At 36.3% G+C, this 12162-nt stretch overlaps 1 protein-coding gene across 3 annotated transcripts in view; it reads right to left on the bottom strand.

Moving 5' to 3' along the window:
* Positions 1-310: 310 nt before the first annotated feature.
* Positions 311-12162, bottom strand: part of LOC655795 (5-hydroxytryptamine receptor) — an 86121-nt gene continuing 74269 nt past the window's right edge. For 2 of the 3 annotated variants that reach the window (XM_064360046.1, XM_015983439.2), the window contains 3 exons: positions 4940-5049; positions 4448-4794; positions 311-2403 (listed from right to left, as the gene is read on the bottom strand). In XM_064360046.1, the coding sequence (XP_064216116.1) occupies positions 1676-2403; positions 4448-4794; positions 4940-5049 (1185 nt within the window). In that variant the 3' untranslated portion in view covers positions 311-1675. 3 annotated transcript variants of the gene reach the window in all.

The following is a 12162-nucleotide window of genomic DNA, read 5'->3' on the forward strand; positions in this document are numbered from 1 at the left end:
GACTGCAACTAGGGCTTTAACGTGGTAATTCCGACCGTAATGGCTTTCAGCAAACTGATAATATTCCCACTAAAGTTTCCCAATGTTTAACGCTGGTTTAATTCTCTCTCGTTTTATTCAGATTGTTCTTAATTATCGCGTCGTAAAATTTAATTCGGGCGGTTTGTACGGAAAAACACTTAGACGTCAAACCGAAATGCGATGATCGCTTTATGGTGTTATCTAAATGAGATGAACAAAGCGCCACATTTTATTCGCTCCGCTGCCGCCGATCGCAGGAATCGCAAAATGAGGGATTTTTAAACAAGTTTACTTTATTTTTATACATTTTAACACAGTTTGATGAACAATAAGTCAGTATTTACAATAATGGTGTACTTTCTTTTTCTATAAATTAACATGGGCATGGGCTTAGTTATAATTCTTATATACACAACATCTAAAAACAATAAATTACCTCGTTAAGACTTAGTCTAACAACGCATATTATCACAATATGAGTTCAATTATTGATAATAGTCAAAGCAATTTACAGATACCTAAATTGCTACAACACGCAGTAATGTTATTAAGTAGTTGTTCCTAAAATACGCCCCAGGTCTGTATTTTGATATATCAGCATAAGTGGAATATTTACACAGTACTCTACGATTACAGCTTATGTAAGTACATTAATGCGATTTATACGGACTTACAGAACGTTATTTTACATAGAAATGCGCACCCTGCGATTCGCTTAAATTTGTGTGTTTGCTTCCTGCAATATACAGATATACAGGCTCAATTATATATCGTATACGTATCAGAAGCCCAATTCATCATCTGCCAACCATAACCATTAGTCTCGATAAATGTAACGGCCATGGTTGGAGATTGTTAAGTTTACACCTGCAGCACAGCGATTTATTAGTCGTTTTATATCGATATAAAAATACAAAACAAACTGTGGACGCGGCACTAACCCTTTCCAGGCCCGGCACAATTTTTTCCGAGTTCTCTCGTTAATTAGCTAGTGGTTAAAATTGAGCCAGGCTGGACAGGCTGTTGCGGCGCCCACCTAACATCTATGGATACAGTTAGGTCCTAAAAAATGCCAAAAACGTATTTACATAGATACAAATAACAGTAATATTAAAATACTTATCCCGTTTCGCCGAAGAGGGTTGATGACGCATATTTTACAGTAAGCGCGCGACACAGCAATGGAAATAAAAGCCGAAATGTCGAATAAAACATCTACTTGATGATATTCTAGAGGCGTCTCTTAACTATTTTCAATTTCGATGCTCTTTGCCAAGACACCTCGAACTCGCAACGGCTATCATATAGAAAGACATTGTAGCGTCATTGGGAACAATATTGCATGTTCTACCTTGGTAATAACAATTATTATGTATATACACGATAGGAATACTGCACGTGAAAGAAACTTGCACTGAGCGCAGAATCTCTGGTATGCGAATATCTTGGAATGATCGAAAATATTTCGAGATATGTACGCGAAAAATCCAATTCTGACACAGCCCTCAACTCAAAATTTCAGGACGGTTGAAAATCGGAAAAGTATTATTGTTCTGATTAAATCTTGCCTTTTTCTCGGTATTTGAGTTTTTAAATGTTGCCGGTTTTATTGCGAACCAAAAATCCTGCGCCAGCCTGCCAGGAACTGATATTTTTATCTAATTTTGCCCGAGCGGAAATTGCGCCCTCTGCTGTGTCCTCCACACAGGATCCTCTTGAAGGCCTGTCTGAACTCCGGGTTGAAGATCGTGTAAATGACCGGGTTCAGCGTCGAGTTGAAATAGCCCAGCCAGAGGGCGAAGCTCGAGATGTACTCGCTGATGGTGCACGCGGCCCCGCACAGGGGCATAAGCAGTGCCAGGATGAAAAACGGCAACCAGCACATCACGAACGCTCCGGTAATGATGGCCAGGGTTTTTGCCGCTTTGCGCTCGCGTTTCGCCTCTAGGCTCTCCTTCTTCTCCCTCCTGGACGGTATCAGCTTGTCGACGGACGCCGGACACGGGGGTATTTCCTTATTTAAGATTTCTACTCTACTAATATCGCTGATGTGGCTTTGGTGGCTCGCCGAGCCGTTGTTGGTCGTCGCCGACGAGGTTTTTTCGGGGGAGACGTTGTTGGAGACCAACGGGACCTCGGCGTTGCTCTGAACTAGGGTCGATGTTTGCGGCTTCGTTATCGTGAAAGCTGTCGTTTCCTCTTGTTTGCCGTTGCTCTGGACCTCGTCCTGCTCCTCGACGATTTCCATCGTGGTGGTGGACTGGCCCTCCATCATGACGAGCGACGAGACCAGAGCCTCAGCAGCGGAAGACTTCTTGTTGCTTGAACACTTTTTCATTTTGAGGAATTTCCTCTTCGTGAGGAAATTCTTCGACACCTTACCTTTAAGAAACGACATGCCTAAACGCCCACCCGTGCTCGAATTTTAAGGGGCCTCTCTACCTACTCGCATTTCTGTAGAGAAATACGATTTTTTTAGAGCAAAATGTAATTTATCTTACGCTTTGAGAAAATTCTGTGCTGTGTGCTGATGGCAAACGACTTTGTTTAAACCGCTGGAGAACTATTTTTTTGATAATTTTATTCGTTTACATAAAAAATGCTCATCTTTTTAAAATGTTACTATATTTTTTCTGTGGACGTTATTTAATGAAAACTGAACTCCACTGCCGAAACACTTTATTTATAAATTTATTGTATATTTATGTATACAAGGTGAGTTTTTTAATAGCTATTTGGATACCAAGGGAGGAAAAACATATATTTTCCGATTCTCCGCAGTGATATACAGTGTAATCTCTCTTAAAGGACACCTCCTATAAGCGAAACTCTCTGACAAACGGACTTTTTTGTTGCCTCCGTTTTGAACTAATGTATTTTAAATGGTATTACTCTTTTAAGCGTACTCTCCAATAAACGGACGCGGACAATGTAATTCGAATCCTTGGAAACAAACTCTCCTGTAAGCGGACACCGAGTCGTACGCGCGAAAATTATTATATAGTTATTATTATGGCTATTCGGCAGAAAACTTTGGGGGACCACATGTTTTATTTCAGTGTTAAACTATTTTAGATTCAGACTTCAAAAGAGATTAAATTTATACGAGTATTATTGTGGCACTAGTTCTTGTTTGTACTAAGTATTTCAGTGTCTATGCATTCGTTAGAACATCATTTCATTGTTTTATACAGCATTATAATAGCAAATACAAAACAATTTAAATGCGTATGTTAACATTGAAACTAACAAAAAATTACAAATTCTGAGCTGGTTTATTCAAAGCAAACCAGGTATATGAAATTCTGTTGATAAAAATGAAGATGAATTTGCATGAAAGTGGAAACGATTGTCAAAAGCAAAATTTTTTTAAAACTTAAGAATTGAAAATACTAATCAATTAACTTATAATTGGTTTATAAAAACGTTTAATAAAAATATATTGTTCTGCTTTTTGGGTCAGTTGTCGAGTTAAAAACTAAAGAATTGGTGACGACATTGGAAAATAGCAATTTTAAGTCATTTGAAGTTTTCAATTTTTTTATTTCTAACGAATCTGCAAGTAGGTACTGATGAACAAAATGTAGTGAATTTTAAAGAAAATATTTTTTTCAAAAAATAAATTATAAGTATTGTTTGTCGTACCAATACTTACAATCATGCTGCTACATTTTTAATAAATTGTTTGTAGTTTGTTTCTATGTATAAATCATTATTTCTCTTAAGAGGACACCTCTATTAACCGGACAAAAATCATGTCACCGTTGGTGTCCGCTTATAAGAGATTTCACTGTACATACGATTTTTTCCACGGCTGCGTCAGTAAATAGCGTTGCCAACCCGTCAAATATTCATGAAAGACACAGGAAAATGAGAAAGGAAAGTGTGCTTAACATTTAGTTAAAAAAAAACACACATGAATGAGTCAGATAGGAAACAGAAAAGGGTGAAAGTTTGTAAAGCATTTGAAGAAAGAATTGAAAATGAGCAAATTTTGAAACTATAAGTAAAAAACAGTTTATAATTTGCTTCAACTTTGAACTTAAATAAATAAATTTCAAATAAATCACAGAAAACTAAACCAAATTTTTACAATACTTTTTGTACCCTTGTAACTTTTTTATTAAAATTTTTGTCTGAGAAGCTCATAATTTCTAATAACATTGTACTTACGTCTACCTTTACTAATAATAAGCAGTGGATATCGTCTTTAGACACAAAGTAATTATATTAGGTAAAAATGAGATAACAACGAGTTTAAAGGACAGAAGTGCATCTAAAAATCATAAAACTGTAAACATAAAACGTAATTTCATTAGTTGCAGAACAGCGAATATCTGACTAGAGAGGGCCCTTAATTTCACTTATTGCAATGTTTAAATTTTTAATTTATTTTATGAACAAAGGAAAATTTGCTACAACTTACTGTTATTGTTCGTTTTCTCGACCTTTAAGACGACTTGCCCCTTCATTTCCCGTCGTCTCCTGATGCGCTTCCTCGCCGTTTGAAAGATCTTCCAATACAGAACGAAAATGACTAAGAGAGGAACGTAAAACGTGGAACTAGTTGCGAAAATTTGGTACTTGAGATCCTGGCTAACTAAGCATTGATGCTTTTCCTGGATCCTCTTCAAGTATTCGGGGTCTTTAAATTGCGGTATCTGCGGTGCGAGTGAAACCACCAAAGCAATACTCCAAACAACCACGATCATGATACCGATTCGGTGGCTGTTTCTTGTGTGGATGTAATCTACATTCGTTACGGCCCAGTATCTGGAAATGTAAACGTTGCAAGTAAATATTCCGGGCCCGCCGGACCGTGAGTGATTTTACAACGGGCATATTTCACGGTTAAAGGAAAACCGAACGAATTTACCGCAGTTTCTGAAGGAAATAACGATATTGTTGACCTCCTTACCGATCAAGGGCGATGGCGACCAGATGCAAAATTGATGCCGTGCAACACAGGACGTCGATTGAAGTCCACATATCGCACAACTCCGGACCCATAATCCAATTGTTACTTATCTGCAACAAATCCCATAGTCCCATATTAATCATACGTTGGTTTTTACCACACCCGGAATAACATTGTTATCTCTGCGAGCACAATGCGCATTTGGAACAATTGCTGCAACCATCAGAGAAAAATTGTTGTAATTACCCAGCTAAATAAAATCAATAAGAAATTTCCTAAGGCTAAAAGTTTGAACCCTTCTCCAAATAAACCCGATTTCGCCGTCTCACAGCAACTTCAAATTCAAAAGAGCTGTTTCTTTCCCGTTTTATTAAAGCCACTGCTACTGGATGTGACTTTAATTAATTGTAATTAAAATAAAGCCAGTTTTATTTTGTGGTCGTTTCTAGTACAGTGGATATTGAAACTTTGTTAACGTCGTCAAGATTTCATCTCACTTTGGACAATTTAATTTTACTAGTTGATTGCTTGATATCTGATATCACCCTCGTCTTTACTACCACTCAAGATAACATCTTCTGCCACTTCTTTTCCATCAAAAGTCAAGAAACTGATTATGTTTCCAACAAATCTACAGAATATCAGGTTTCTAAGGGATTGTTTGTTTTTCAAATTTTTCCATTTCACCAAACCACACTTTTTAATTAATTTATTTTCTATTCTCTTTTGTTAGTTCTCTATTTCTTTCAAGTTGGGATTAACTTATTTTGAAAGCAGTGGTTTGTTACTGGGATATTAATTTCCAAGAGCAATTCCTATACATTATTTCACAAGACTTGCTTCTATAAATTTCCTTAAATTGTCTATGTGTTGTGCAGTTTGTGCATAATTAAATAGAACTTGATATAAGAGCGTTTGTATCGATTGCGGTCACAAAACAATTTATAAAGGTGAACCCACTTGAGCTAAGATGTGTTTAGCTCCTAAACAAGTTGTTCTGGAATTATTTAATACCCTAGCCCGTTTTATACATTGATCCTAAAGAAAACAAGGAAATTTAACTGAGGCGTTTGTAAAAAAGTTGAGATTACTGAATAGGTTTAAATTCTTTATTTCAAAATGTTTGTTATTTCATGTGTTTTCAGTGTTTCACGCTACGTAGTTTTAAGTTGTATCTAAATGAAATTTTAAGCTAACAAATTAATTACTTTAGTAGAACATTTTCGCTAGTCATTTCATTAGTATCCCGGGCTTTTTATCTATCCTCTAGAGTGTTTACGATAAAATTTATGTTAAATTATTCTGGAACACTTTCGACATAAATTCATAAAAGCGCAAATGCGATATTTTAAAATTTTGATATAATTCTGCAAGTTTGTGAACGGTATTTAGACATCGGAGTAAGACACACATGGGAGATGTAAACGATAACATAATGCGCTCCTCTCGAGGACATAATTTACCTTTCACGTGACTCTACTCGGTGCACTCCAAATCAAATTATGCTAGTTCTAGATGTTCCAAACACTGTGAAAATCCAATTTTTTCGTCCGGTATTCGAAATATAAATATTATGTGAACATAAACACCATCATTTCGTGCACAAATCAGTTTTATTTCTCTTGAAAAATTCAGTATTGTACGCCGCCGTATTTTCTTTTTATTATAACGTTTAACCTTCTTTTACGACGTATCCAGTTTGGGAAAAAATGATGAACCACAAACCGGATGATAAGCCGACGTTAAAATAAAACGAAAATGTGTTGGTTCCATCTTCTCGAGAAAATGCGAATGCCGGGCTGAAAGCGCTGTTAGAAGCAACTTGTGCCTTTTGAACAGTTAGTGTGAAAGGGCCCGTTTGTGGTTCCTCGGAGTAAATCATTGCTTAATTTCAATCTTAATGGTTGTTATTGTACTATTAATCCTGCATTCTCCGGGCTCTAAATGGTTTTATGTATATTAGGGTGATTTATAGACGGACGCAACATATGTGGAGGCTGAGGCCCGATACATAATCTGCTGATGTACAGAGTGTCTCCCTGAATTTAAAATGTAAATTCTCTTTCGATTCCATTAGCGCGGGTGGTAAGCCACGTAATAAAGCAAAAATGCCAAACAAAGCCCCTCCGAATTTAAAATTGTAAGCATTCTTCAAATTAGAAGCGGCGCTTTATGATTTAGCGAGGACGCACTGTGACGTCGCATTCATTTCGGGGATTTACATAAATTCAGACTGTAAGCCGTTCCGTCAATTAACTAACCCAAGAACCATTGCTAAAAACCCCGATTTCTAAAATGCCCCAAATGTTTTACATGTTTCACGATCATTGGCAACAGGTGCTTGAAGCCGCACACTAGAATGGAACACTTATTGCGTTTTATTTAAATAATTTTTTTTCGGAAAATCGATGCTTTCGGTGGGACGAAATAATTCATGTCGAAATTAAAAACACCACCAATTTTGTATGGAAATGAATTTGCTGAAAAGGGTGCAACTTTTTTTGATATACAACCGAGGTTTCGGTCATACACTTACATGTTAACTTTTGTTCGCGTATAAATTTACATTTACATTTAAATTAAAAGGCAAGTTAAACATATCCCTATGCAGAATTTAATGAATAATGAAAATATACGTACAACCTAAACCTTGGGGATTAATAAAATAACACGGAAAAAGAAGGATCGCACGGAGCGAAAGCCGTAAATAGAGCTAGTTGGTGCACTTTGAAGCCAGCAACCAACTTCATTGAGAGGCAGGATTTAGTTCTAATTTTTCGCTTCTCTCAAGTAATCGTTTTTTTGCAATTTGTTCGTAACAATTTTTGACGAATATGTTGCAAAAAAAATGTTTAAAAAAATTCCTCTCGATTTAAACTTGGTCCTCTCAAACTGCCATGTCTTTTGTGGAAAATAAACAACATTTAACTTAAAATTATTATAGTCCATTTGTTTTTTTGTTGTTGTTGAAAAATTCGATGATTCAAAAACTTTATGGTAAAAAATTGCTATGTAATCGCTAAACTTAAACTATTTATAATGGTCTGACGTCTAAAAAATTTAACTGAGAAATCGGAGTTTAATGAAATTTTGCAGGAAGTGTTAACTTTTAGTTGTATAAATAATTAAAAAAAAGAAATTTGTTACTCCAGGGAAGCTCCAGAGATTTTTTCGGGCCTAAATAATTGATTCTAACGTGAAAAGTGTAAAATATTTTAATAAAATGTTCCCCATATTTGCCGGATTTGGCGCTCTGGATTTACACTGAGGGATGTAGATGTCGCAAAAACGGGCACAGTAAAGTCAACAAACAAATAATTGTTAAATTTTATTGGTACAATGTTTAATAGCTTTATTTTTGATGTTTGGTTGCCAGATGTCGTACACTATCCCGGCGCATCCACCATTTTTAACGCTGACAAAAGTGACAAATAAAGCAGTTGTTGACGTAGTTTATTTTTAAACGCATTAGTGATATTAAATTATTCATGTTTGTTTATATAACCGACCAGCCATAGTCCACATTATTTCAATAGTTATTATTAAAATCACAATGATTTGATACAATTATTATTATTAATGATCCGGGAGACTGCAGTCGAACCTGTTGACAGATCATACATGTTGATACCTTAATTGAAAATGTTTAAAAAATTCCTCTCGATTTAAACTTGGTCCTCTCAAACTGCCATGTCTTTTGTTAAAAATAAACAACATTTAACTTAAAATTATTATAGTCCATTTGTTTTTTTGTTGTTGTTGAAAAATTCGATGATTCAAGAACTTTATGGTAAAAAATTGCTATGTAATCGCTAAACTTAAACTATTTATAATGGTCTGACGTCTAAAAAATTTAACTGAGAAATCGGAGTTTAATGAAATTTTGCAGGAAGTGTTAACTTTTAGTTGTATAAATAATTAAAAAAAAGAAATTTGTTACTCCAGGGAAGCTCCAGAGATTTTTTCGGGCCTAAATAATTGATTCTAACGTGAAAAGTGTAAAATATTTTAATAAAATGTTCCTTATATTTGCCGGATTTGGCGCTCTGGATTTACACTGAGGGATGTAGATGTCGCAAAAACGGGCACAGTAAAGTCAACAAACAAATAATTGTTAAATTTTATTGGTACAATGTTTAATAGCTTTATTTTTGATGTTTGGTTGCCAGATGTCGTACACTATCCCGGCGCATCCACCATTTTTAACGCTGGCAAAAGTGACAAATAAAGCCGTTGCAGTTTATTTTTAAACGCATTACTGATATTAAATTATTCATGTTTGTTTATATAACCGAGCAGCTATAGTCCACATTATTACAATAGTTATTATTAAAATCACAATGATTTGATACAATTATTATTATTAATGATCCGGGAGACTGCAGTCGAACCTGTTGACAGATCATACATGTTGATACCTTAATTAAACAATCAGAGTAAGTGGACCAAATAGACCATCTGAGTGCCATCGATGCCAATATAATTAACGAAGGTAATTGATTGTTTGCGTTATTATGTTTCATGTCAAGTTGCGTAACAAAGCATCTGATCAATCTCCAACTTGGCGTAAATTAGTTAATGGATTTTATATCTCTCCGACGTAAGAATTCAACTTGAGTTGGGTAAAACTTGAAAAATGTTTCATTTTTCGTCTCCATTGTCGAAGCGAAACCGAGAAAAGATCAAGTCGGTTCTCGCGTGAAAGCAGCGTTGTTCAAGTGGCCCAATGAATATTGCATTGATGAAACACTTCACCAAAGAGGACACAAATTGAATTCATGAGAGACGGATTTCAACGAAAGCGTGTATTCATGAGCCCGATAAATACGTACTTTTCGGCTAATTGGTCGCGGAGCTGGTGATTTTCTTAAGGGGCCAACAAAATTATTACTGCTGTTAAGTGAATTATCGCGGTCTCGTTCGGGCCGGATTGTGGTGTGAACCGTAGAAAATTACCATATTATTCATTTACCCCTACGTCCTTTGTCAAAGAAACTTAATCCCGGATAACACGCCCTAAAAGGAACAATCGTAAACCTCGACAAAAACCAAGGACTCTTTCGAATAATTACACCGTCTTCTTACAACAAACAACTCAAGATCGGCGAACGAATTAAAATAAATGTCTTTCCTAATTTAAGCAACTTCTTTCAAGTTTTAATTACTTTCCTAATTCGGTTTCGGCGAAATGAAATTTTTTGCCGCAGGATTGAATTTGAGCGGATTTTTTCGAAAGGTTAAGCGAGGCCAATAGTCGAGTATTCTAACCCTTGTTTGCCCACACTAGGGGCGTAAAAAATTCAATTAAAATTTATGCTGATTTATTATCAACAAAGCAACCAACTGGGGCAAAGTTTGACAGTTTTCTGGCCCAGTTGGATTAAACACGGGCTCTTGTCTGTGTAATAGCCACTTGGTTGTTTTAGGTAGCGGGATATTGCACTGAAAGGCAACATAATTGCAAATTGTTTATCGTTGTCTGGAGTTGGGTATAAAGAGCGAATATGGTGCCATAACTGGGAGAGCCGCCATAAATCACAGCTAGTCAAATCCACAGCGTTATCTTGTATCGGCCAGCGTCCGCTAAAATCAAAGTAAGAGCCGGGTGTAAAAATGATGTTTGGTAATTGATGGTCTCGCCGGATTAAATTGTTGGGCGCATCGGAAGAAAAACCGCGGAGCAATTTTCCGAATAAATAAATATAAATATGCATTTCCATGCGCCAAAAGATAAAAATTGATGCTGCGCTGTCAGGGCGGCGAATTTTGATGAATATGGACGAAAAAATAAATCGAGATAGAGTCGGGCGATAATAAAACCGAGGCTTGATAAATGACGTATCGCGGTTAGATGTATTAAATGTTGCAGTGGAGTATAAAAGGGCCGACGATAAATAAAGACAAATCGGAGGCGCACCTACGACAAACTTTGGTTATACACCGGGTTGGGGATTATTGAGTACAGTTTCGTGCTTATTGCCCCACATCAAACAGCCAATATTCTATTATTAATAATTGATCGCCGTGAAGACCGATGTTGGGAATTACCGCAGCAGCCAATAGCGTGTGACTCCTAATTATGTAAATTCGGATGAAGAAGCACAGAACTACATAATTAAACTTGCTCTTGTCGGGGAAATTACCGACAAAAATTCAACTTATGCTAATTTTTGTAAAACAACCAAATACGCATTTGCTTCTAATTGGGGCTGTACAACGATGGGCGGCGAGACCTTTAACATGCAAATTCTTTCAAGTTGGAGAGGAGCGAAAAGCCAAACAAAGACATTTTTACTCAAAGTTTCCCTGAAATGTGATAGCAATTCATTTCGGAGAAAATCCCAACTGCTGGATTTTGTTACAGGGCAAGGAGCGGCCAAATAATATTTTATTTATTTACACAATTCAGCACAACACATTTCAATATAATGGAATATTACACACAATGTCAGATTTTCGGAAGGAACGCTTTTGTAGCGCACTGTTTTGTATTGTTTAGTCCTTTTGTGTCGAACACTTTTCCAAAAGGAAGTATCAGATTACGTTTGATTGTTGACCACAAAAGTGTGTCTATGAAGACATAAAATTTTCCCAGAAAAAAGTATCAACCGATTTCCATGCCTATTTTTTGGTTTTGTTAATTCGGGTGGCAACAAATCGGCAGTCAAATTTCGAAGCGTGAAATATCGCGTTTAGATAAGCATTCGGCCATTTGTCACGGAATTTGATAAATACCGGGAAGGTACTGGTTTGGGTGAATGATTGCGTTCTTGTTTTGCCTTTTATATCCACCATGCTGTTGCCATTAATTGCAATTGTTTGGTAGAGCTTTTCAGACAAAGTCCATCGAAAATTTCCACAATTAGTCATCGTGCAATCGACAGCTCGTATGAAAAATCCGGGTTTCCGGGTGCTCTCACTTTCACGGCCTTGAGCCGGCTAGGTGGTGGCGCAAAATTGCGAATGCCCTGCGGGCGAAATTTTGCCGGCCAAATGGACTGTGCGACATAAAAAAATTAAAACAAAATTTTCCATTAGGCTGATTATGCGAGATTTCGTGTTTACATAATTTTTTGTAAATTAATTTTGATAATGGGGGTTTCATTGGAATAATATTTTAGTAGCGTGATTTATTCGGATCCGGGTTTATTTAGCATTTGCATTTGCTTGGATGAAAAAATAATTAGACACTTCAATTGAAAATGATTTGCATAATTCTGTGG

The sequence above is a fragment of the Tribolium castaneum genome, chromosome 2 (genome assembly GCF_031307605.1).
Source record: "Tribolium castaneum strain GA2 chromosome 2, icTriCast1.1, whole genome shotgun sequence".
Classification (NCBI taxonomy): domain Eukaryota; kingdom Metazoa; phylum Arthropoda; class Insecta; order Coleoptera; family Tenebrionidae; genus Tribolium; species Tribolium castaneum.